The 22,793-nt window shown below is 33.7% G+C and overlaps 1 protein-coding gene across 1 annotated transcript; it reads right to left on the bottom strand.

Annotated features, from left to right (window-relative positions):
• Nucleotides 1-593: 593 nt before the first annotated feature.
• Nucleotides 594-2,936, bottom strand: LOC141630363 (uncharacterized). Its single transcript, XM_074443195.1, has one exon. The coding sequence runs from the start codon at nucleotides 2,934-2,936 to the stop codon at nucleotides 594-596; it is 2,343 nt and encodes a 780-aa protein (XP_074299296.1).
• Between the last annotated feature and the right edge of the window lie 19,857 nt (nucleotides 2,937-22,793).

Genomic DNA, 22,793 nt, shown 5'->3' with positions numbered 1-22,793 from the left:
AAGGCTCGCCTCGAAAAAGTAAAACGTCATATATTAAAAAATGGAGGGAGTATATAAAGGATGGTCAAAATACATTAATCCTTTATAGATTCTGATGGTCAAAATAAGAGTAAATATCCAAATCTCATTGAATCCTATTGCAAAACTTCAAAAAATTAAATGTATTAGGCGTACAATGTCGACTCGGGTGAATTAGTTTTAGGTTTTTAGACGATTTGATGATAACCTTACTTCGGTGTAATTATCTATATATGCCTATGAAGCAGGTACAATTAAGGTTGGAACAATTAGGTAAATGGTCATATAAGGCAAAATCTTTATTTAGAAAACGATTTGGAGTTATTGAGCAATAAATATTGGTAAAAAAACATTAGATTTAGATCAGAACAGTGGAACACTCCGTATCAACTATTTGAATCCTTCATCTGGGGTTATCAACGCCAATCAATAATTCTATTTTAAATTAATGTGAGCAAAAAATCAACCATAAAATTCTAGATATCGGAGGACTGTTTTTATGGTAGATAAGTTTTTTTTTTTTTTTGACAACAATAAACCATTTATATTTAAAAGACTAGCAAATTACAACGAGTTTAGCCTGTAGCCAGGCTTACAGACCAGAAAGGATGAAGCACAAACAAAGTACGGATCTTAAAGACAGAGTGCCGTACAGTAATTGGTACTGGCAACGAGTTTGCCAGAACGGTGGATAATTTTCTACTTGTAACCTGGAAAGTAACATGGGTATAGTTCTTCTGTTCAGCATAGCACATAGCTAGAACAAGCAATCGTGCAGGAGCAACAAACAATGATCCTGCCCGTACAGTCCTAAAAATTGAACATTCCAAAGCCGAATCAAAAAGAACACCAGTGAAACATTGTGAGGACGGTAGTCGGTGTGTAGATAGCAAAATGCAAACACCCTGCTCTTGTTGTACTGAAGTAAAGCCTGCATTTTTAATAAAAGGAAGGTGCACAACATGTGTTTGATACGACGACCTACTCAGATGAAACTGAGAATTAGAACGTACCAGATCAGTAATGAGTCGATGAATACCTGCAGGCTCAACAGGACAATCTTTGAAAACAACCCAATTTCGAAAGGTCCAAATTGCACGAAGGACACAACCAAAGTAGATCAAATTGGAATCCGTACCCGTGCCAAAAGATTGACGGTTAAGATAAGATAAGAAATCCGCCATCCAAGTGAGAAAGGGAGTAGAAGGGTTCGCCATGGGATTAATACCCAGCCAAGAAGATTTCCATAAATGCTGTACTATCGTACATGATCTAAACAAGTGGCTCATGGTTTCAGGAGAGGAGTGGCAAAGATGACAGTCTTGCGCGACATTCACACCACGTGATAGCAAATTAGCATTCGTTGGTAAAATATTGTGTGCCATACGCCAAATAAGGATTGACAACTTGCGTGGCATCTTTTTTGTCCATATAATTTGCCAAGGAAATTGATCAATCCTAGAGCGAGCAGAAGTAGCAGAAAAAGTTTGTGACCAAAGAAAGAAGTAGCCTGACTTTGCTGAATAACGACCATCCTCAGTAAATTTCCAATAAATAAAGTCATCAATATCAGGGGCTGGAGGTTCCATAGCAATGATGTCCTTGGTTGTTTTAGGAGAAAAATAACGGAAGAGCATAGACGGATTCCAGTCGCCTGACTCCAAAATAAAAGATGATAAAGATGGTTTTGGCTCCGAAAAAGACGGACTAAAGGATGGTAACTCACCATTCACCCACCGACTAGACCAAATATCAACTAATTTACCACTGCCTAATTTCCAGCAAATAGCATTTTTCACTAAATCCACTGAACGACATACACCAGTCCATGCATAAGAGACATTAGAGACAGAAGACTTGGAGGTCGGAATAGGTAGATCCTTCTTGTATTTAGCAGTCCAAAACTTTGCAAGTAAGGTATTCGGATGAGTAGTAATGCGCCAGAAGTTCTTGAGGAGCAAGGATTGACTCAACAAGAAAGTATTCTTAATACCGAGACCACCATATTCCTTTGGAGACTGCAAAATCTCACGCCGAAGCCAGTGTATAGTGTTCTTGTTCCAATCATTACGCCACCAGAAGGCGGTAATAAGAGCATCAATTTTACGGCAGACCCCATGTGGCAAAGGAACACAAGATAAAATGTGATTAAGAGAAGCTAACAAAATAGACGAGATAAGAATAAGCTTACTCGACTGGCTTAGATGAAGTGCTGTCCAAGAAGTAATGCGTGTAGTAATCTTGTCAATTAAAGGAAGAAATGGTTCCGACTTTTTCCGCGGGATATCAATTGGAACACCCAGATAATCACCAAAATGAGTAACCGTGGGCATCTTCAAAATAGTCGTCAAATGATCGCGGAAATCCACCGGCGTGTTCGGACTGAATTTAATGTATGACTTATCCAAATTAATCATTTGCCCAGACCCAACTTCAAACTCCTTGAGTAAATCTCGCAGTGCTTCGAAGGAATTATTTGTAGCTTTGCAACAAAGTAGAGCATCATCCGCGTAAAATAGATGTGATAAAGGAGGCGCATATCTTGAGATCTTGATTCCAGTAAAAGATTTCATCCGTTCTGCCTTGGCAAGCTGTCGTGATAAGACTTCCATACAGAGAATAAACAAGTAAGGGGATGTAGGATCTCCTTGACGCAGACCAGAAGTAGGCTGTAGAGCTTGAGAAGGCGTGCCATTTATAAGAATCCTGTATGAAACCGTTGAAATGCATTCCCAGATGAGATTGCGCCAGTGTATAGGGAAACCCATATGTCTCATGACAGACATGAGGAAATGCCAAGAGACGCGGTCAAAAGCCTTGCTCATATCCAATTTGAGGGCCGCATAACAATTAGTTCCTCTTTTTGTCTTGTTGATGTAGTGAAGCACTTCATGAGCAACTAGACAACCATCAGACATTAGACGTCCCGGGACAAATGCTTGTTGCGAATCCGAAATAAGTGAAGGGATCACCAGAATAAGTCTGTTAGCAATGCATTTAGAAGCAATACGATAAATAACATTGCAGAGACTAATAGGACGGTAATGAGTAACTAATTCAGGATGATCAGTCTTCGGTAGATAAGTTTTTCTTCCGTCATAGTAGTAAAAAATAGAGACAAGTAGATAACTTCATAGAATTTCAACCACACTTATATATATAAGTTATATTCTTTGTATTATGTAATAGGAGTTTTTGTGCACATGAATATTTTGAGTATTGTGAATGTGTAATTAATTATCTAGTAAATAATCCAGTTTTTATGCTCAATTTTCATAAAAGTGGTATTTTGCGTTCAAGGGCCATTAGTCCCATTTGGTGTCCCAATTTGTGTGTCACTCCAATCACCTTCTAACACATCAACAAATTAATACGGAGTATAATTATTGCAATATTTTATTTTACAACAAGTGATGTGTCAAAAGGTGAGTGGAGTGGCACACACAATAGGACACAAGAGTGGGACAGAATATCCCTACTTGTAGAAAAGTGGATGTATAAAAACAATGGAAAAAGAAATTATACCTTTATTAACTCCATCACAGAACATTTTATTTGATGCTCATAAAATTATTAATTAGTAATGCAATATTAAAAAGTAGTTAACATGGTAGTAATTTTTTTATCACCAATTCTATAATAAGACGGTTTAGTAGAGGGCTTGGCTAGACTTTGACAAGGTTTAAGCACAATTTTTTTTTTTTTTAAAAAAAGTTAAAAATCTTTTGTAATTAAAATTAATTTTGAGAAAACCCATCTACGACGACTTTTCCGTCGCAATAGACTTTTAGTGATGGAACTTATCCTCGCGTATGATACTTTTTTAATAGCTTCTTAATTTTAATATTTAAGCACACAAATTGACTCAAACACATATAGATAATTATTCCAAAATAAGAAGTTTTTATTGTAAAGTTAATATCATGATAATTACTTTAGAACCACTATTTAGATACGACTCGAGCAACGCTCGGGCATGAAATCTAGTATATATATTTCAGAAACCAAGTGACTTCAATGTAATTAAATAAATCTATACAACTTAATTATACTATATAACTAGTTTCTTGCCCGTGCGTTGCACGTTATTAAAATAATGTGTGATAAATTTCACAATAAAATGGAATATAGACATATAGTACATCTTCATGTCTAAGATTTTATATATGCCGCATGACCAACAAATAATTCCCGTTAACATAATATTGACAATTTGACATAAGAATAAAAGAGTGTTTGATTAATAAAATACTTTTTTTTAGGAAAATAAAATCAATATGAAGTTTATATATATATGATACTTGGACTGATAGTTTTTAGAAGTATAATAAAAATTAAAGGCTGGGAAGAGGTCCCTTGCCGTATTTGTTCATTAATACCTGTTTGTTTTTCAATTGGTCAAGGAAAACAATAATATCTACTCTTCATAATCAACTCAATGATGCAACAAATCTCCTTCTTTCGAATAACAACCATAATATTTAATCACTGCTGGATCTAATTGTAATTATGTAAAAACATTTAGAGGTAGTTAAAATGTTATATCTCCTGGTCAAACTATAGAAGTACGTTTGAATGTGAACCAAATTCCGAGAAATACTACATGGCTAGGGTTGCTTATGACCCCCCCTCTCTATAGCAATAGTCTTAGCCCCCATCTCATTTGAAACAAAATCTTTCATGCAAACCCCTATTTATCTTCCCTATTCACACACATGATCTAAAACAATCTCATCCCTTGAAAGATCGATCCTTGTCTCCGAAACTTATCTCAAATATATCCAACCAAGTGAAAAACTAAACCCCTACTTCTAGAAAAATTCACCATCCAATGGAAACTAACCCGTGCTCTCGACAATGTTGTTTTCTTAGGAAAATAAAACTAATATGAAGTTTATATATATGATACTTAGGACTGAGAGTTTTTAGATTTTGTTCATTAATACCTGTTTGTTTTTCAATTGGTCAAAGAAAATAATAATATCTACTTTGTATAATCAACTCAATGATACAACAAATCTCCTTCTTTAGAATAACAACCATAATTTAATCATTGTTGGGTTAAATGGTAGTTACGTAAAAATATTGGTAGTTAAATGTTATATCTCCCGGTCAAACTATAAACGTACCTTTGAATGTGAACCAAGTTCCAACGCAATACTACATGGCTGAGGCTGCGTATGACACCCCCTATAACAATAGTCTTGTCCCCCATCTTCTCATTTGAACAAAATCCTTCACGCAGACCCCTATTTTTCTTCCTTATTCATACACATGATCTAAAACAATCTCATCCCTTAAAATATTGATCCTTGTCTTCGAAACTTCGCTCAAATTTATCCAACCAAGTGAAAAACTAAACCCCCACTTCTATAAAAATCCACAATCCAATGGAAACTAACCCTTGTGATAGGCTATCGCACACCTATCCAAAGATAATATTTATACCCTAGCAAAACAAATGAATGTAGTACGTATGGATCGAACCACAGAGAGACAGGAGTTGTTAATTAGTTGTTATGGAGTGAATTTTACTTTGAGATCGGTTATCGTTTGAATTGGTTTGTTGATTGGTTTGATGATTAGAAAATAATAAACTAAATGATAAAAGGAGTCTAGGGAAGTCGGGTCACACATGCAAATTATGTAAATGCTTAAATTAAACATAGGAGTTGATAAAACGTTAATTGTTTAGGCTTAGAGACACGCACCTTACGATATTAGTGTCAACCATAGACCGGGTCCTAAAGAAACTCTCGTCCATGACCAGGTCGTCCTACTACACATGCTTAGTCTAATTCAATTTCATGCCTCTCGACTTTTAGAACGAATGAACAAACTTAATCTATGAGTAAGGCCTTAAACAAAGATTAAACATTAAGGTGTAAACATGTGATAGAAACAATTAGACAATATTATATCAACCTAATTTAACATTTTACAAATACTTTTTATGCATGGCTCCCTTTATTCCCTAGACAAAAGAAACTACTCTAACATGGTGGAAATGTAAATTAAACTAATGATAAATGAAAACATAATGAAAATATGAATTAGAAATTACCTTGCAATTGGAAATGGAAATGGAAATGGAAGAACAATACTTGTAATATAAATAACTTGTAAATGTAAATTATTTTATAACTTGAAATGTAAATAGGAAATTTAATTAACATAAATTAAATCTAAACTAAACTAATCTAACTACTAACTTAGAGAGAATTATGAGAAATTATGTAGAAAGATGATGTGTAGGCTAAAGGTGTGTGATTAGCACCCCTTATATAGGAAATAAGATAGCAAAGTTTGTAGAGGAATCCAAAATGGCATCCTAAGCACACTCTTAATTTTCTCTTCAATTTTTGGTTTAATGCTCAAAGTATCCAAAGTTGGTGCTTTAATGTCTTGTTTATGAGTGTGGTTAAGAGTATTAAGGAGGGAATCTTAAGTATTTTGGCATTCTAAGCTCTTCTTTAGCATCCAAATTTTCCACCACATTTTGGACTTGAATTTTTGGGCTTTGACTTGCACATTGACTTTGTTTGCATTTTCATTTTGATCCAACACTTTTTTCATGCAAAATCCATGCACTTCCAACACTTAGTCCAATCTTGCTCTCATACTTAGTCTTGCTTCTAGTGTTAACACATTTTATAGTACTTTAGCTCATTTAGCTCATTTTCCTACAAAACACACTTGAACACACAATTGTACTAGAAACACAATATTAGTTTAGAAAACACTTTGATAAGTGCTAAAATGATATGTAAAATCAAACTAATATAAGAGGTTAAAATGTATAAAATATGCACTTATCAAACTCCCCCAATCTAAGTCCTTGCTTGTCCTCAAGCAAGATCATCCCAACATTGCAAATCCCAAGTAGCTAACAAGCAAAATGATTCAAATCCCTAATCAACATGGGCATAAGGATAAGCAAAGCCATGGTTGAGATTTACACGACGGCGTAGCATGGATGATTTCAAGTAAACTTTTCGGCTCTTGCATGATCTTTTGACTTTCGGACTCTCACGATCCACTCATAACTCAATTTTGTGTAAAGGACATTTTGTGATTAATCACTCAAGCTATCCTCGACTCATGAGAATGTGCCCGCAATCTAATATGGTAAACAATCAAATCATAAGCCAAACCAATCAAATGCAAGCAAAATGTGAAGCCAAAGGGTAAGAAGAAGGCTTTTTGTGACATGGGAAATAAAGGGGAACAAAAGAATTATGGTATGTGGAGCTAAGGTTAAGCTAGCAACAACCATAAAAGGATGCTTAATCCAACCCAAATAACCCAAATAAATCAAATTGACAAATGACTTCTTACATTACTAATCATGAGAAATTCTCCATAAGATATTGATAAACACATGAGAACTCTTAATAACACAACCTCTTCTTCCTTTCTTCCAAATTACATCACTTTATTCTTTTTCATTTTTTTTCTTTTTCTCTTTTTTTCTTCTTTTCATTCTTTTCGGATTCTTTTTTTTTTTTTTTTCTTTTCTTGCTTCAATTCTTTCTTTCATAACTCCGGAAAACAATGACATATCCGGCAAACCAATTTTACAATGATATAGATTTTAAAGATCATCCCAATTTTGAGCATCCCATCACCAAAAGAACTTAGCTACTAGCTTAACAAGGGTAGGCTATTTTTAATGTAGCTAGGGAATAAAAACATGTGAAAGGGGCTAGAAAATAGGCAAATTTATCAATGTGAATTTGGCTTCAAAAATGCATAGCAAAATGAAAGTAATGCTTAAAGAGATGAATTAAAGACCATACTTATGCGTTGTGATGTAACACACATCATAAGGAGACACCTACACTAACCTAAGAGAGACCGGATATGGATGCGTTGGTCAAACGAAGTTCTACCTTACCATCTTGTGGCTTGCCAAAAGTCAAGATCAAGCTTACTTGGTCCAAAATCCATCTTCCACTTACTATGTCAAGACATCCCCATGCATGCTAAATCCTGTCGAACATAGTGAATCAAAAGGTATCAAGATAAACATGGGATAAACAAAGGAGCACAAGTAGGACAAGCAAAAGATTAGAGCAAAAAGCAACACAAATTTTCAAAAATTCTCACTAAATCTATACTAACTATATGCAAACTAACTAATATGCAAATGCAACCTCCCTCCAAGCTAAACATAACATTGTCCTCAATGTGCCACAATTAAGCTACCCAATGAAACCATAAAAATGGCTCAAAGCACAAAACAAGAAGGATTAGAGGTCATGTCTAATGGGTTGCGAGAACTAAACTAAAATGCAAAGGAAAGAAAACTTACTAGACTAACGAGCCTCCCCAAAGCTAGCATAAACATTGGGGGATTCCTCCACTTAGCATCTCATCAGAAAAATGGGTCAAAAATCCGGTGGGTACGAGGTCCTTGATGCTAAAAGAGGTTTTCGGAGGTGATTTGATTGAAAAATGAAGAAAAAATAGAGATAAGAAGTACCGTCCCTTACTTTTGTAGTATATGGAAAAGATTAACATATCCCGCCTTTTTATTAAAATGCGCAAAAGGAAGAAAGTCACGACCCCGATCGGGGTTGACCGTTGACTTTTTTTTTTAATTTTTTTTTTTTTGAAGAAACGGAAATGTTACGACCCCGAACGAGGTTACAACATGGGGTAGTATGCTATCCTTCAAAACGTCTCTTCTCCTCTTCAAACACCTACAAATCACAACTCAAAATAGTTAATTTGTCTAAAATTTATTCCTAATTCTAATAAAACATGAAATTGCGTAAAAATTAAAACAAAACAAACTAGTTATTTTCTAATGAATCCTCCATCATCCTCTAAAAAGCACGTCAATGCCCTTAGAAGTCTATCGTATGTCTGCGCATGAGCAACATGAAAACATATGTACGCAATTGATAAGATTAAAACATGAAAGAGCAAGGGTAAAAATTTATAAATCTTATCGATGGGCGCAAGAGAGACTTCAAATAGTACCACCGTATCACTCCACTCGTCAGCAAGAGATGGAACATCATGCTTAAGACCATAAAATAAATCATTAGAGCACAAATTATAATCATAAATGGTCTCTAATTGGTGGCATAAAGAATAAAAGAGGAGAGGGTCATCAAAAATAGGGGGTTCATCCCACTTAATTTCCATATCAAAATTGCTTAGCCCTCTATCTTTCTCGAATAGATCAACAACATCCTCTACAAATGGATTGTCAAGCGGGTCAAAAGACTTGGGAAAAACCTCATTAGAATCACAAGGAATATCGACAAATTCATTTGTAGCAGGTGACTTATCTACTATGGGGTTAATGTCATCAACATGAGTCTCTACATTTTCTATTTGAATGACACTAGGGGGATTTTAAAAGATAAAATCGGACCATCATCATCATCCAATAAATCAAAATCATTAGATTGAAAAGACTCACATTGGGGAGGTGAAAAAGCAAAATGAGAGAAGATAGGCTCACGTCGTCTCGGTTTCTCTTGAGAATTTTTTTCCCAAATGAGCCTGTAACACTTTAAACTCCTCTTCGATACACCAATAATGGAATTGGTGTGCTAATTCCCGACATTCGGAAGCCATGAAATTTAAGAAATTCCAAAGTTCCGGCCCAATCATGTTGTAGAGATTCCCATTACTCAATTTTAGAGCCAATCCACGGGTCTCAAAATCCATGCCGCCAAGCACGAAATGACCCAAGTAATCCCCATCAAGGACATGTCCAAGGGAGATGAGACCATCGCAAAAGTAGTAGAATCGGTCAAGATAGTCAGGAAAAGGCTCATCTTGGAGTTGTGGGACAAATTCGTAATTCATTATGAAAAGCCAATAGTTTTATCACCTACAAGAATAGGCACTAAAACTACAAGAAAACGGTGAGATGAATCTCAAGGAACAAGTGTTCCTCGAGACAAAATAAAAAGATAAAATTCAACAACTAATTAGCAAACAAAACCGTCTCCCCGGCAACGGCGCCAAAATTTCATAGGCTATCGCACACCTATGCAAAGATAATATTTATACCCTAGCAAAACAAATGAATGTAGTACGTATGGATCGAACCACAGAGAGACGAGAGTTGTTAATTAGTTGTTATGGAGTGAATTTTACTTTGAGGTCGGTTATCGTTTGAATTGGTTTGTTGATTGGTTTGATGATTAGAAAATAATAAACTAAATGATAAAAGGAGTCTAGGGAAGTCGGGTCACACATGCAAATTATGTAAATGCTTAAATTAAACATAGGAGTTGATAAAACGTTAATTGTTTAGGCTTAGAGACACCCACCTTACGATATTAGTGTCAACCATAGACCGGGTCCTAGAAAAACTCTCGTTCATGACCAGGTCGTCCTACTACATATGCTTAGTCTAATTCAATTTCATGCCTCTCGACTTTTAGAACGAATGAACAAACTTAATCTATGAGTAAGGCCTTAAACAAAGATTAAACATTAAGGTGCAAACATGTGATAGAAACAATTAGACAATATTATATCAACCTAATTTAACATTTTACAAATACTTTTTATGCATGACTCCCTTTATTCCCTAGACAAAAGAAACTACTCTAACATGGTGGAAATGTAAATTAAACTAATGATAAATGAAAACATAATGAAAATATGAATTAGAAATTACCTTGCAATTGGAAATGGAAATGGAAATGGAAGAACAATACTTGTAATATAAATAACTTGTAAATGTAAATTGTTTTATAACTTGAAATGTAAATAGAAAATGTAATTAACATAAATTATATCTAAACTAAACTAATCTAACTACTAAACTTAGAGAGAATTATGAGAAATTGTGTAGAAAGATGATGTGTAGTCTAAAGGTGTGTGATTAGCACCCAAAATATAGGAAATAAGATAACAAAGTTTGTAGAGGAATCCAAAATGGCATCCTAAGCACACTCTTAATTTTCTCTTTAATTCTTGGTTTAATGCTCAAAGTATCCAAAGTTGGTGCTTTAATGTCTTGTTTATGAGTGTGGTTAAGAGCATTAAGGAGGAAATCTTAAGTATTTTGGCATTCTAAGCTCTTCTTTAGCATCCAAATTTTCCACCACATTTTGGACTTGAATTTTTGGGCTTTGACTTGCACATTGACTTTGCTTGCATTTTCATTTTGATCCAACACTTTCTTCATGCAAAATCCATGCACTTCCAACACTTAGTCCAATCTTGCTCTCATACTTAGTCTTGCTTCTAGTGTTAACACATTTTATAGTACTTTAGCTCATTTAACTCATTTTCCTACAAAACACACTTGAACACACAATTGCACTAGAAACACAATATTAGTTTAAAAAACACTTTGATAAGTGCTAAAATGATATGTAAAATCAAACTAATATAAGGGGTTAAAATGTATAAAATATGCACTTATCACCTTGCTCTCGACAATGTTGTTAGAATTAAGATTTTACTTTAGTTTGGATTGATGGGGTCAAGATTAAATTTATCAGTATGATCTTTTGAGGTTTCTTGTTATTATTCATGTTACCTATATGTTTTAACGCAAGCGATATTTTGCTGATAAATAACCTTATTTATTATCACTATCCTCATTAAACTCATCACTCTCTACAAATGTACCCTTCCTCCACCCCATTAATTTAACCGCGAAATAAAACATCAGCCACTGTGATTAGTTCTTACTACTTGAAACAACCTCCAATCCACTACCACTATCACAACCTTTATGCCACGTTTTACATCTAAGACGTCATAAATCACATTCACCTCCATGAAACACCAATCTTTACTCCAGATGATATGGATCCTCGTCTCCCTTATCGAAGACAATTTATTTCTCCTTCAACAAAGAAAAGTTTAAGAAGCAATCTTCCCTCTTATCTCTTTTCCTTTCCCTTCCTAGTCTTTTTCTCGTCCCCTACCCTACCTCAATTCCAGATACTCAAACAAAGTGTTTGGTACTATGTTTGTAAACTGAATAAGTTTGAATATTATACACACACACACACACACACACACACACACACACACACACACACACACACACACACACACACACACACACACACACACACACACACACACACACACACACACACAAACAAACAAACTTTGCTATTTATTTCATTTTGCATAAATAAATCTTACTACCTCCATCTCATTTTTATTGTCCTTTTTTCTTCAAATTTTATTATCTCATAATTATTATCCCCTTTTTAGATCTAGTAAGGAAAAACTTTAGTCAACCAACTCGTCGCAATCAACCTCATTCCCACTCGAAACAACCTTTAGCCGACTACTTAATCCCTTCGGTTCACACATAAAACGGTCTAAAATGCAAAGCTTTCATCTCTCTCTTGAAAAGTCCATCTAACTAACAGAAAACTAACCGCTACTTTTTGAACTTCATCATTTTTACATCCCGTAAAGATTATGTTGAACATGACAAAAAAAAAATGCAGAAACTTAGGTTTTGTTTGATAACGACTGATTGAACATTTGCTTTTTAGCATTTTGAGAGCTTTTACACTATTTAAATAACAAATGTGCTATTTTGAATGTTGATCATCGACATATTGAAATAGTAAATTGTGGTGCAATTTCTGTTTTACATTATGACCTTTAATTAGTATATTGTAAGAAAATAAAAATTGAGTTTTTTTATCTCCGAGGAAATTAAAGATTAAACTTTATCTTTATCATATTTATAATTAATATTTTTCACTTAAAATATATAATTTTAAGCAAGTTCAAATAAGTTAGCTAAAAGTTATAAATCACAAATTGTATGAAGCAGTATAATCAATTTTTTTTTTTATAAATATGAAATAAATGTCATAAACTTCATAAGAATATTAATGCGGTAGAGAACTATAGAAGAGTTGGCAAGTATGTAACACCCCACGGTAATTTAAGAGGTCCAGTGATAATCTTAAATGACTAGTGCTTAAAGGGATTGGAAGTACTACTCATATCAACAAAGTGCACTTTCTTTTATGGTCATCCATGCGAAAGAACTCCAAAGTTAAGCGTGCTTGACTGGGAGTAGTCTTAGGATGGGTGACCTCCTGGGAAGGTTTCCGGGATGCACATGAGTGAGGACAAAATGCGCTGTAAAGGACCCGTGTTGATCTGTGGGCCATGTACACAGCCTGGTGAGTTATCATAAGTTACCGCTCCCGACCCGGTTTGGGTCGGGGTGTTACAAGTGGTATCAGAGCAACCCTGCGACCATGTGATGATAGGAGGCAGTTGTTATACGCTCCTGGAGGCAGTGGTTATACGCTCCATTGTGATCGAGGATTCTGGGTTAGCGGTTATGCTCCCAGGCGCAACGAGGACGTTGCGTTCTTCAAGTGGGGGTGACTGTAACACCCCACGGTAATTTAAGAGGTCCAGTGATAGGCTTAAATGACTAGTGCTTAAAGGAATTGGAAGTACTACTCATATCAACAAAGTGCACTTTCTTTTATGGTCATCCATGCGAAAGAACTCCAAAGTTAAGCGTGCTTGACTGGGAGTAGTCTTAGGATGGGTGACCTCCTGGGAAGGTTTCCGGGATGCACATGAGTGAGGACAAAATGCGCTGTAAAGGACCTGTATTGATCTGTGGGCCATGTACACAGCCTGGTGAGCTATCATAAGTTACCGCTCCCGACCCGGTTTGGGTCGGGGTGTTACAAAGTACGTGACCCCCTTTTAGGTTTAAATGTTTTCATTTATTTTTATATTTTTGCCTAAAGGTGGTTAAAGCAACGTATTATGCATGAAAAATATGTCTCACCCTTCCCCAATTAGTATCTCTCCCTAAATTATACTCCCTCCCATCCAGACCAAAGGTTACATTGACTTTTTGGCACTATTCATGGTCGTAGAGAATCTTTGATATTATTCTTAATCTATAAAAGAAAATATAGTCATGTGAGATCTTGTTTGGTTTATCGTCATGAATGCTATATGAATATCAATTTTTTTATAATTTTTAATAATGTATAACTAAAGATATTCACGTTGTAAAACACGTCTCGACAAGTGTGATAAAGTCAATGTAACCTTTGGTGTGGATGGGAGGGAGTAGTAATGATGTGCTCAATTTACACACAAAAAATATATATAGCATCAACAATAATTAGTTTGCTCCATATAATTGAATAGTATCGTTTTTTATGCATGTAAATTTGTCAGAAGAAAAGCTTGAGAGAGACGGTCTTCACTATGTTAGGGAAAGACTTCTCTTACCCTTTTATGTATTTTTCATGATTTTTTTTTAATGTTGATCGTTGCTTGAATTGAATCTTAACCTTATACATATTTCTATAATAAGTGTATCTAATTTACTTTCAAGCCTCATTCAAATCTATTTTATTACTCGTGGTACCATTTTACTTTAAATTGTAAAACAATCGCACAATATTACTCATTTGTCATAATATGATATTTCGATTCGCAAATTAGCAGAAACTTTCTTAATCTTTTCATACTCCTTGAAAAATAGAAATCAACCTTTGTACTTATCAATAATTTGTGAATATCTTATTTAAATTTTGATTAATATACTTTTATATAATGACAAATAAATGTAAATAATATATAATAAATTATCAATAGAAGTTGAAGTGTATAGTGAGGGTAATAACTTTAAAATTAGTAGGAGAAATACATATGAGATTTAAAAAATAAACTTCATATTATGTATAATTAAATATGACATTAGCAATAACAAAAGACATAGGGCATATTTCAGCGTTCATTTTACTCTGTACATGAGTAAATTCCATGTAGTACGTATTATGCATGCACATTTGTCACAACCCAGTTCGGCCTAGGGCCTTTTAGCCTCATAATACCTCATTTTTTAATCGGAAGTTGTTATAAAATAGGATATTATAAATATATCAAAAGTTTTTTTCCTTCTAATTTAATAAAAAGTGAACAAATACTAATGAATAATTTTTTAATATTAATAATTTGTAGATAATTAATTTTTTTCCTATTTCTAATAATAAAATTATAAAATAATTAATTAATTCTCATTTCTAATAAGAAAATCATATTCCTACTTATAATAGAAATTTTTTAAATAATTATTATGTCCTAATTCTAATAGTATAATTAGGAAAAAAAGCCTTAACAAATTGTTAATTTATTTCCTAATTCTAACAGAAAAATTGTAAATAATTAATTATTTTCTAATTCTAATTCTAATGCTAATAGTATAATTAGAAAAAAAAGCCCCCTTTAGTTATATATACTAGTTTTCTTGCCCGTGCGTTGCACGGATATTAAAATAATGTGTGATAAATTTTACAATAAAATGGAATATAGACATATAGTACATCGTTCATCTAAGATTTTATGTATGTCGCATGACCAACAAATAATTCCCATTAACATAATATTGACATAAGAATAAAAGAGTGTTTGATTAATAAAATACTTTTTTTTAGGAAAATAAAACCAATATGAAGTTTATATATGTACTTGGACTGATAGTTTTTAAAATTTGTTCATTAATACCTGTTTGTTTTTCAATTGGTCAAGGAAAACAATAATATCTACTCTGCATAATCAACTCAATGATGCAACAAATCTTCTTCTTTCGATTAACAACCATAATTTAATCATTGCTGGATAAAATTGTAATTATGTAAAATCATTTAGAGGTAGTTAGAATGTTATATCTCCCGGTCAAACTATAGAAGTACGTTGAATGTGAACCAAATTCTGACACAATACCACATGGCCAGGGCTACTTATCCTTCCCCCCTCCTCTCTATAACAGTAGTCTTGGCCCCCATCTTCTCATTTAAAACAAAATCTTTCACGCAGATCTCTATTTTTATTCTCTATTCACACACATGATCTAAAATAATATCATCCCTTGAAAGATCGATCCTTCTCTCCGAAAATCATCTCAAATTTATCTAACCAAGTGAAAAACTAAACCCCTACTTTTAGAAAATTCCACCATCCAATGGAAACTAACCCTTGCTCTCGACAATGTATTTTTTTTAGGAAAAGAAAACCAATATATATATATATATATATATATATATATATATATATATATATATATATATATATATATATATATATATATATAGGCGGATCCGGTGAGTCCACTTAAATATTTAAGTCCATGAGTCCATCCACAATATCACGCGTAAGCGTAAGAATATCACGCTGAATATTGACAGAAAAATGGCGCTTAAACTTCTAAAACAAAACAAAACCGTTCACTTTTTTTAAAACTCGTTTCTCTCTCTAAAATCACACAAAAACAAATACTCCCTCAAAAATCTCACTAAAAATCCGCAAAAATCTAAAAATTCAAAGACGATATCAACTTGATATCAATAATATAGATTCAGTCGTTCAATCCTTTGCATAATATCAGTTGAATTTCGAAATTAGGTTGAAAAATCGTCGAGGTACGCTCTAATCAGTTTGTATTACATTTTTGCGATTTTTGTTCATCTTTTGCAGTTTTAATTTGATTATACATATTGATTTTGTTCTTAATTACTGTAATTGAGTTCAATTATATGATAAAAATAGCATTTAAGCACTAATTTTCTACTTGTTAATGAGTTTAAATGCTTACTTTCAAGTTGTTGTAGTAAATTTAGACAGTGTCTTAGTTGTTAATTAGTTTAAAACAGTATTTTGTTGATAACATGGATACATTGAACAAAAAACTATGATCGATTGTAGTTGTAGATGATTATTAGTTGTTTTGTTTGTTTCAATCGCGAAAAATAGGGTTAGCTATTGTTCAATGTGAAATTTAGTGTTAACCAGTAAATTTGGACGTGTTAATGATGAATGTCTCGTTTTCTGTTGATACTATTAAGAGTAGGTAGTGATACTATTTAAATTTGATAGTTGTAGATGATTATTAGTTGTTTTGTTTGTTTCAATCGCGAAAAATAGGGTTAGCTATTGTTCAATCTAAAATCTAGTGTTAACCAGTAAATTTGGACTTGTAATGAGGAAAGGCTCGTTTTCTGTTGATACTATTAAGTGTGATACTATTAAGAGTAGGTAGTGATACTATTTAAATTTGATAGTTTAGGTCAATTGAGAAACATTTCTTTAACCAGTGATACTGTACAGCATGAGGTGTGACACTGTTAAGAATTGGTAGTGATACTATACTGTAACTTGATACTGTTGTTTATATGATCTAATACTATTAAGCACATAATGTGATACTAATAAAATTTTAAATGCAGATAGTTACTAGCAAGAAAATGGAACTGGCAGTTACAGATGAACCTAACATAACCATTAGCGAAAAGAGGCCAATATCAGCAATTCATAATGTTGAAGAAACAACATTAAAGAAGTATAAACGTAGGAAAATAAAGAATAACAAAGAAAACAATACTATGGAGCTGGTATAACAAAACACGAACAAAGAAGTCGCAATTCAAGAAGTTGAAAAATTAAGGTACACAAAAAGAAGGAACAAATTTCAGACTAAGTGCAGCCAAAAAGTTGGTTGAGTTGATTAAGAACTTAAATGAAGAGCAACAGAACGCTGTAAGGGATATTGGATTTGGAGGTTTGTTAAAGTTAAAGGTAACTCAACTACCACATGGAATCCTGAATCGGGTCTTGAAAGCATATGACTGTTCTAGCAATATGTTTAGAACAAAAAAGTTGGATTTTCTACTGTCAAAGTATGATGTCCATGACATGTTTCTACTACCTAGGACAGGTGATAAAGTAACCACCACAAAAGGGGGAATGCCACTACTCTGATTGACACCAAAATGAAAAATGATTGGAGGATGAAGTTTGGTGTGAAAGGTACTTCTACTCCAATTAATGTGAAGGATGTGCATGATAGATTGATGGCGTGTACTGAGGCTGGTGATGAGTTTAAGAGAATGTTTGTTCTGTATAGCATGTCCATTTTCCTAGCGCCAAATACAAATAAAACCCTAGATTTAAAACTTGTTAAGTCCTGCATTGGATGTGACTAAAATTAGAGACTATGATTGGTGTGATTATGTCTTTGAAGAGATGACTGCTAGTATTAAGGGATGGAAAGAAAAAAAGAAGTCGAATATCACCGGTTGCCTACTAGTGATTATGCTAGCCTACTTCCATAGGTTCAATTTTAAGGGCAAGGCTATGAAATACACTCTACCGCTAATCCAACATTGGGATGATCGAGTCCGGCATCAAGAGTTGAAGATGAGAAACAAACAGCAATATTGGGAATGCACCAATTTTGAAAATTGCGTACCCAATCTGTTTATCACATCAAGGTCAGGAGAAAAATACAACATTCCTACGTATATTTATTATTAAGTACTCAAACTGTTACAGTATGTTTCTTTGAGTCTTTGATAAAGATAAAATTTCAGTTGCTAACAAGAGATGATTAATTTTTCAGAAGAACCGAAGATGAGACTTACACAAACCTCTGAGAAAGATGATGATGAAGTCAACTCAAGCAAAAGAGGGCTACATCATGATTAAGCTGCCTAAAGGAGTTGAAACTGATAAAGAAATCAAAGCAAGAGCAATGGATGTAAGTACTAATGTCTTTTTGTTGTCCTTACAGTTACATCTATTCCTTTTCTTCTTACTTTGATATTGTTTTGAACACATTGTGATACTTTTGTTTACCCAAGTTGATGTTGTTTTACCATAATCTAAAAACTTCCAGGGAGACTAAATTTTGTTAATGATAATGATAGTTTATCAAACTGTGATATTGTTCATTACGAACTGTGATATTTATGGTGGCTATTTGTGATATTTTTTCATAATAGCAACCAATTGTAATGCTTATGATAGCAAGAGCAATGGGTGTAAGTACTAATGTCTTTTTGTTGTCCTTACAGTTACATCTATTCCTTTTCTTCTTACTTTGATATTGTTTTGAACACATTGTGATACTTTTCTTTACCCAAGTTGATATTGTTTTACCATAATCTAAAAACTGCCAGGGAGACTAAATTTTGTTAATGATAATGATATTTTATCAAACTGTGATATTGTTAATTACGAACTATGATATTTATGGTGGCTATTTGTGATATTTTTTCATGATAACAACCAATTGTAATGCTTATGATATTGATTCACAGTAAGACAAATAGAGTGATATTGTGTCACATAAAGTGTGATATTGTAAAACAATATCACACAAATAGGTAACATCTACTAGCAAGTGTAATGTTGTGATATTATTAAAGAATAATGGTGATATTTTTTCAATAAATTATGATATTGTTGTGATTAAATATTTAATATTCTTGTTTAATATTTTTATTATGTCATTTGGCAGAGTGCTCATGAAGCTTATCTGCGTATAAAGAGGGACAACGAGTTGTTCTTTTCAAGATTTGTACATAACATGAAGAAGTTCATCAAAACGAAACCCAAAGAATTCAATAGATGAAAGAACTATTTCTACCCAAACTGCGCCGCCACAAAAGACTCGTAGTAAAGATGTTGAAAATGAAAAAGAAGTCAGCCAAGAAAACACCGATAATCGTGATACATCGTAGAAGCAAGAACAAGATACTCCCAATACACAAACTTTGCCTTTCATGAAAGATATTGGATATCATGCCTTTATGGATGGGTTGATAGCAAGGTCTTATGAAAGGGCGAAAGCAAGAGAAGGGCTTCCCTCGTTTGATGTATTGACTGACATGTTAAAAATTCAGTACGCGGAATTGAGCAAAAAATATGGAGGATGTACAGATCAAGATCTTCAAATCAGCAGTGATCACGAGGAAGAAGGTGAAGAAATGAATGATGTTACAAACTTGAATAGTGCTGATGATGAAAAAAAAGATGATGAGGATTATGATATGTATTCAAATTTGAATGACATAGTAGACAATATTGTTTTCGGAGGAGGAAGGGCTAGTGAGGATATCAATCGTGTTACAACTCCTACAAACAAGACGGAAATGATAATGAAACCATTAATGAAGAGACAAATGTGTTGACTCAGCTGAATGAAAACATTAATTTGGAAACAAATGAAGGTTTGGGAGTTATGAAGACTGTCCAAGAGGCACACAATGAGGTGGGTAATAATGGTTCAACAAATCAGGAGGACATTGATAGAGAGGCTGGAAAAAATAACGAGAATGTTGAAGATGAGGTTATCAATAAGGAGGTTGATATTGCTACAGGGGAAAAAGCAGAGAAGGAGAAGGACAATCAGGTTACAAATGTGGTGACTCAATTGGAGGAGGTTCTTCCAAATGTTGATTTTGGAGTAACACAGCATGTTGAAGACAAAACAAATGAAGACGTTCATCATGATACAATATATCAGCATTGTGTTGAAAAAGAGACCGAGAAAGAGAAGGCCAATGAGGTTCATGAAGTGGCGACTCAATTGGACGAGGCTGTTAATCAGTTCAATTCAGGGAAGGGAGTTGAAAAAGATGTTGTGGTTGATAAGGAGCCTGTTGAAACAGAACTTGTGGTTGATAAAATGAATGACGATAGTAATGTGGTGACTAAATTAAAAGAAATTGTAACAAATCTTTGGTTTAGATACAAAGAGGAAGGGAAATATCGTGAATATTTGTTGCACTCAGACAGTAGTACCTGCTTCACCGATATGGTACCTCACAATTTGGGGTGTACTTTTCAATGTGGGTTGCCAACAAAGATGATATCCTTGTATCGAATCGATGTTCGTAAGCGCAATTTATTTGAACCTGTCTTGAAGAATCGAAAGGACGTCATGGATTATTGCTTCCTTACGGACCATACATTCAAAGAATTTGTAAGTCACTCTTTAAACAAATTTTTAAATGTAAGACATGACTTAATTTGCACCATATTAGTACTTTAAAAAAATAACTAATATGCTAATATTTTTGCAAAATGGAATAGAGAAATTGTCTGCAACTTTGGAACTTTCCATTGTATACAAAGGGAAGATATTGAGTCCTTGTTGCCTAACACGAAGATAAAAGCAGTGGTAATTGAAGCATGGGCAATATTGCTCAATGAGTTCCAAATTGCTCAAAAGGGAAACGACAAATTGACAAGAATTTTCTATGGCATTGCCCACTCGGTATGGAAACACACACACATTTATCATCTTTTAAATTAGGTATTGTAGAATGTGTTTTATGGAGACTAATAAGATGCCCTTATGAACAACAGGGTGATATAGAAAAAATCTTAAAATTCGATGAAGATAATATTGATGAATTGGCAAAACTTAAGCAAACAGTATGTGACACATGGGACACGTGGTCAGCTCTTTTTAAGGAGCCACTGAATTTGAATTCAGATATGGTGAGACATTTCTACTGTTATCAGTGATATTTTTATGTATAATGTATGATATTGTTAGCAGTTACTATTGATATTGTTCTTAAAAACAATTCTTAAATTCAACTGTGATATTGTGCATAATATTGTGTGATATTGTTACTTCTTAATTGTGATATTGTCTCCCAAAAAATGAAAATGAATCACTTTTTTTTCCTAATATTTGACAGTGTGATATTATTATGTACAATGGTTGACATTGTTTTATAGCTTCTTAAAAATAACAACAGTCGATAGGGATTTATAAGTCTGTTAACTTTGATATTGTTTTGGTACAGACTCTGATATTATTGGGTACACTGGTTGATATTATTTTACAACATACAAAAAAACTTCAGAGGGACAAAAAATATTATTAAGAATGATATTGTCTAGTATGTACTGTGATATTTTTATTCAGATTTTTGTTAAATTGTTTCATAATATTATTTTCATCTAAAGGTGTTCATACCTTTGGTCTACGAAGAGCACTACGTCAGATATCTGTTGATTTGAAGAGGCAGAAAATGTTCTATTTGGACAACTGAGAGTATGATGAATTCCAAGACGAGGAGCACGTACACATGGCTCATATGGTCATAAGTACAATATTGAAAACAAAGAACAAATGGTATAATGGTTTTGTTCGATAAGCTTGAAATTGAAAAGTTGTTTACATTAATCATATACAAAGCGACTCTTTATGGTGAATACCTCAACACGAAAGGTATTGAAAGTGGGCTAAAGGTGAAGGACTACGAAATGAATAATGTGAAGTTTCATTGGCAATCGAAAGTGTTGAACCTGGGACTGGGACTATTCATGATGTTTCACGTGATGTTCTTTGTTGGTGAGCCTTTTGATTGTGAACTAAGCGATGCAAACATGAGACAGTTATACGGGGGAGAGGTGGCGAAGAACGCTCGTATTGAGTGATTTGAATAAAGATAGGAGTCAGGTCTGGAAGAGAGTTACGACCTTTACTGCCACAAAAGGTATACTGTTAACTAAATTGCTGGCAAAAAGACAAAGAGGGAAAAAACAAAGCAAGAGAGAAAAAGGTGGGAAAAACAAAGTTCAGACCCCGCTATCAAAAATAAAAGGTTATATTTTAAAACACTGACTTCTACATTGAATTTTTTTTTATTATTATAAATACAAAATATATATTAAATACTGTAATATAAAACGTTTCTAGCTACTGGAGAAGATGGTTCTGCCAGTGTCGTTGGTAGCGGTAAAATGGGCAAATCCGATGGCCTTGGATGCACGTTGAACTGTGGTGTGGCTGATCCTAAATTTGAGTTCGTCTCAAGATTTATGAAGTTAAACAAGTCGCTGTGTGCAAACATGTTGACTACGAGGAAAGAAGTGATTGACTATCGCCTATTGATTTTCCCGCTATCAAAAATAAAAGGTTCTTTAAAACATATATTTTTCTGCAACTTTTTTTATTAATGGTCTGATAATAT

This window comes from Silene latifolia, chromosome Y, assembly GCF_048544455.1.
Source record: "Silene latifolia isolate original U9 population chromosome Y, ASM4854445v1, whole genome shotgun sequence".
In the NCBI taxonomy this organism is placed as follows: domain Eukaryota; kingdom Viridiplantae; phylum Streptophyta; class Magnoliopsida; order Caryophyllales; family Caryophyllaceae; genus Silene; species Silene latifolia.
Note: the sequence above shows the minus strand (reverse complement) of the source record. Positions and strands in the feature narration are given on the sequence as shown.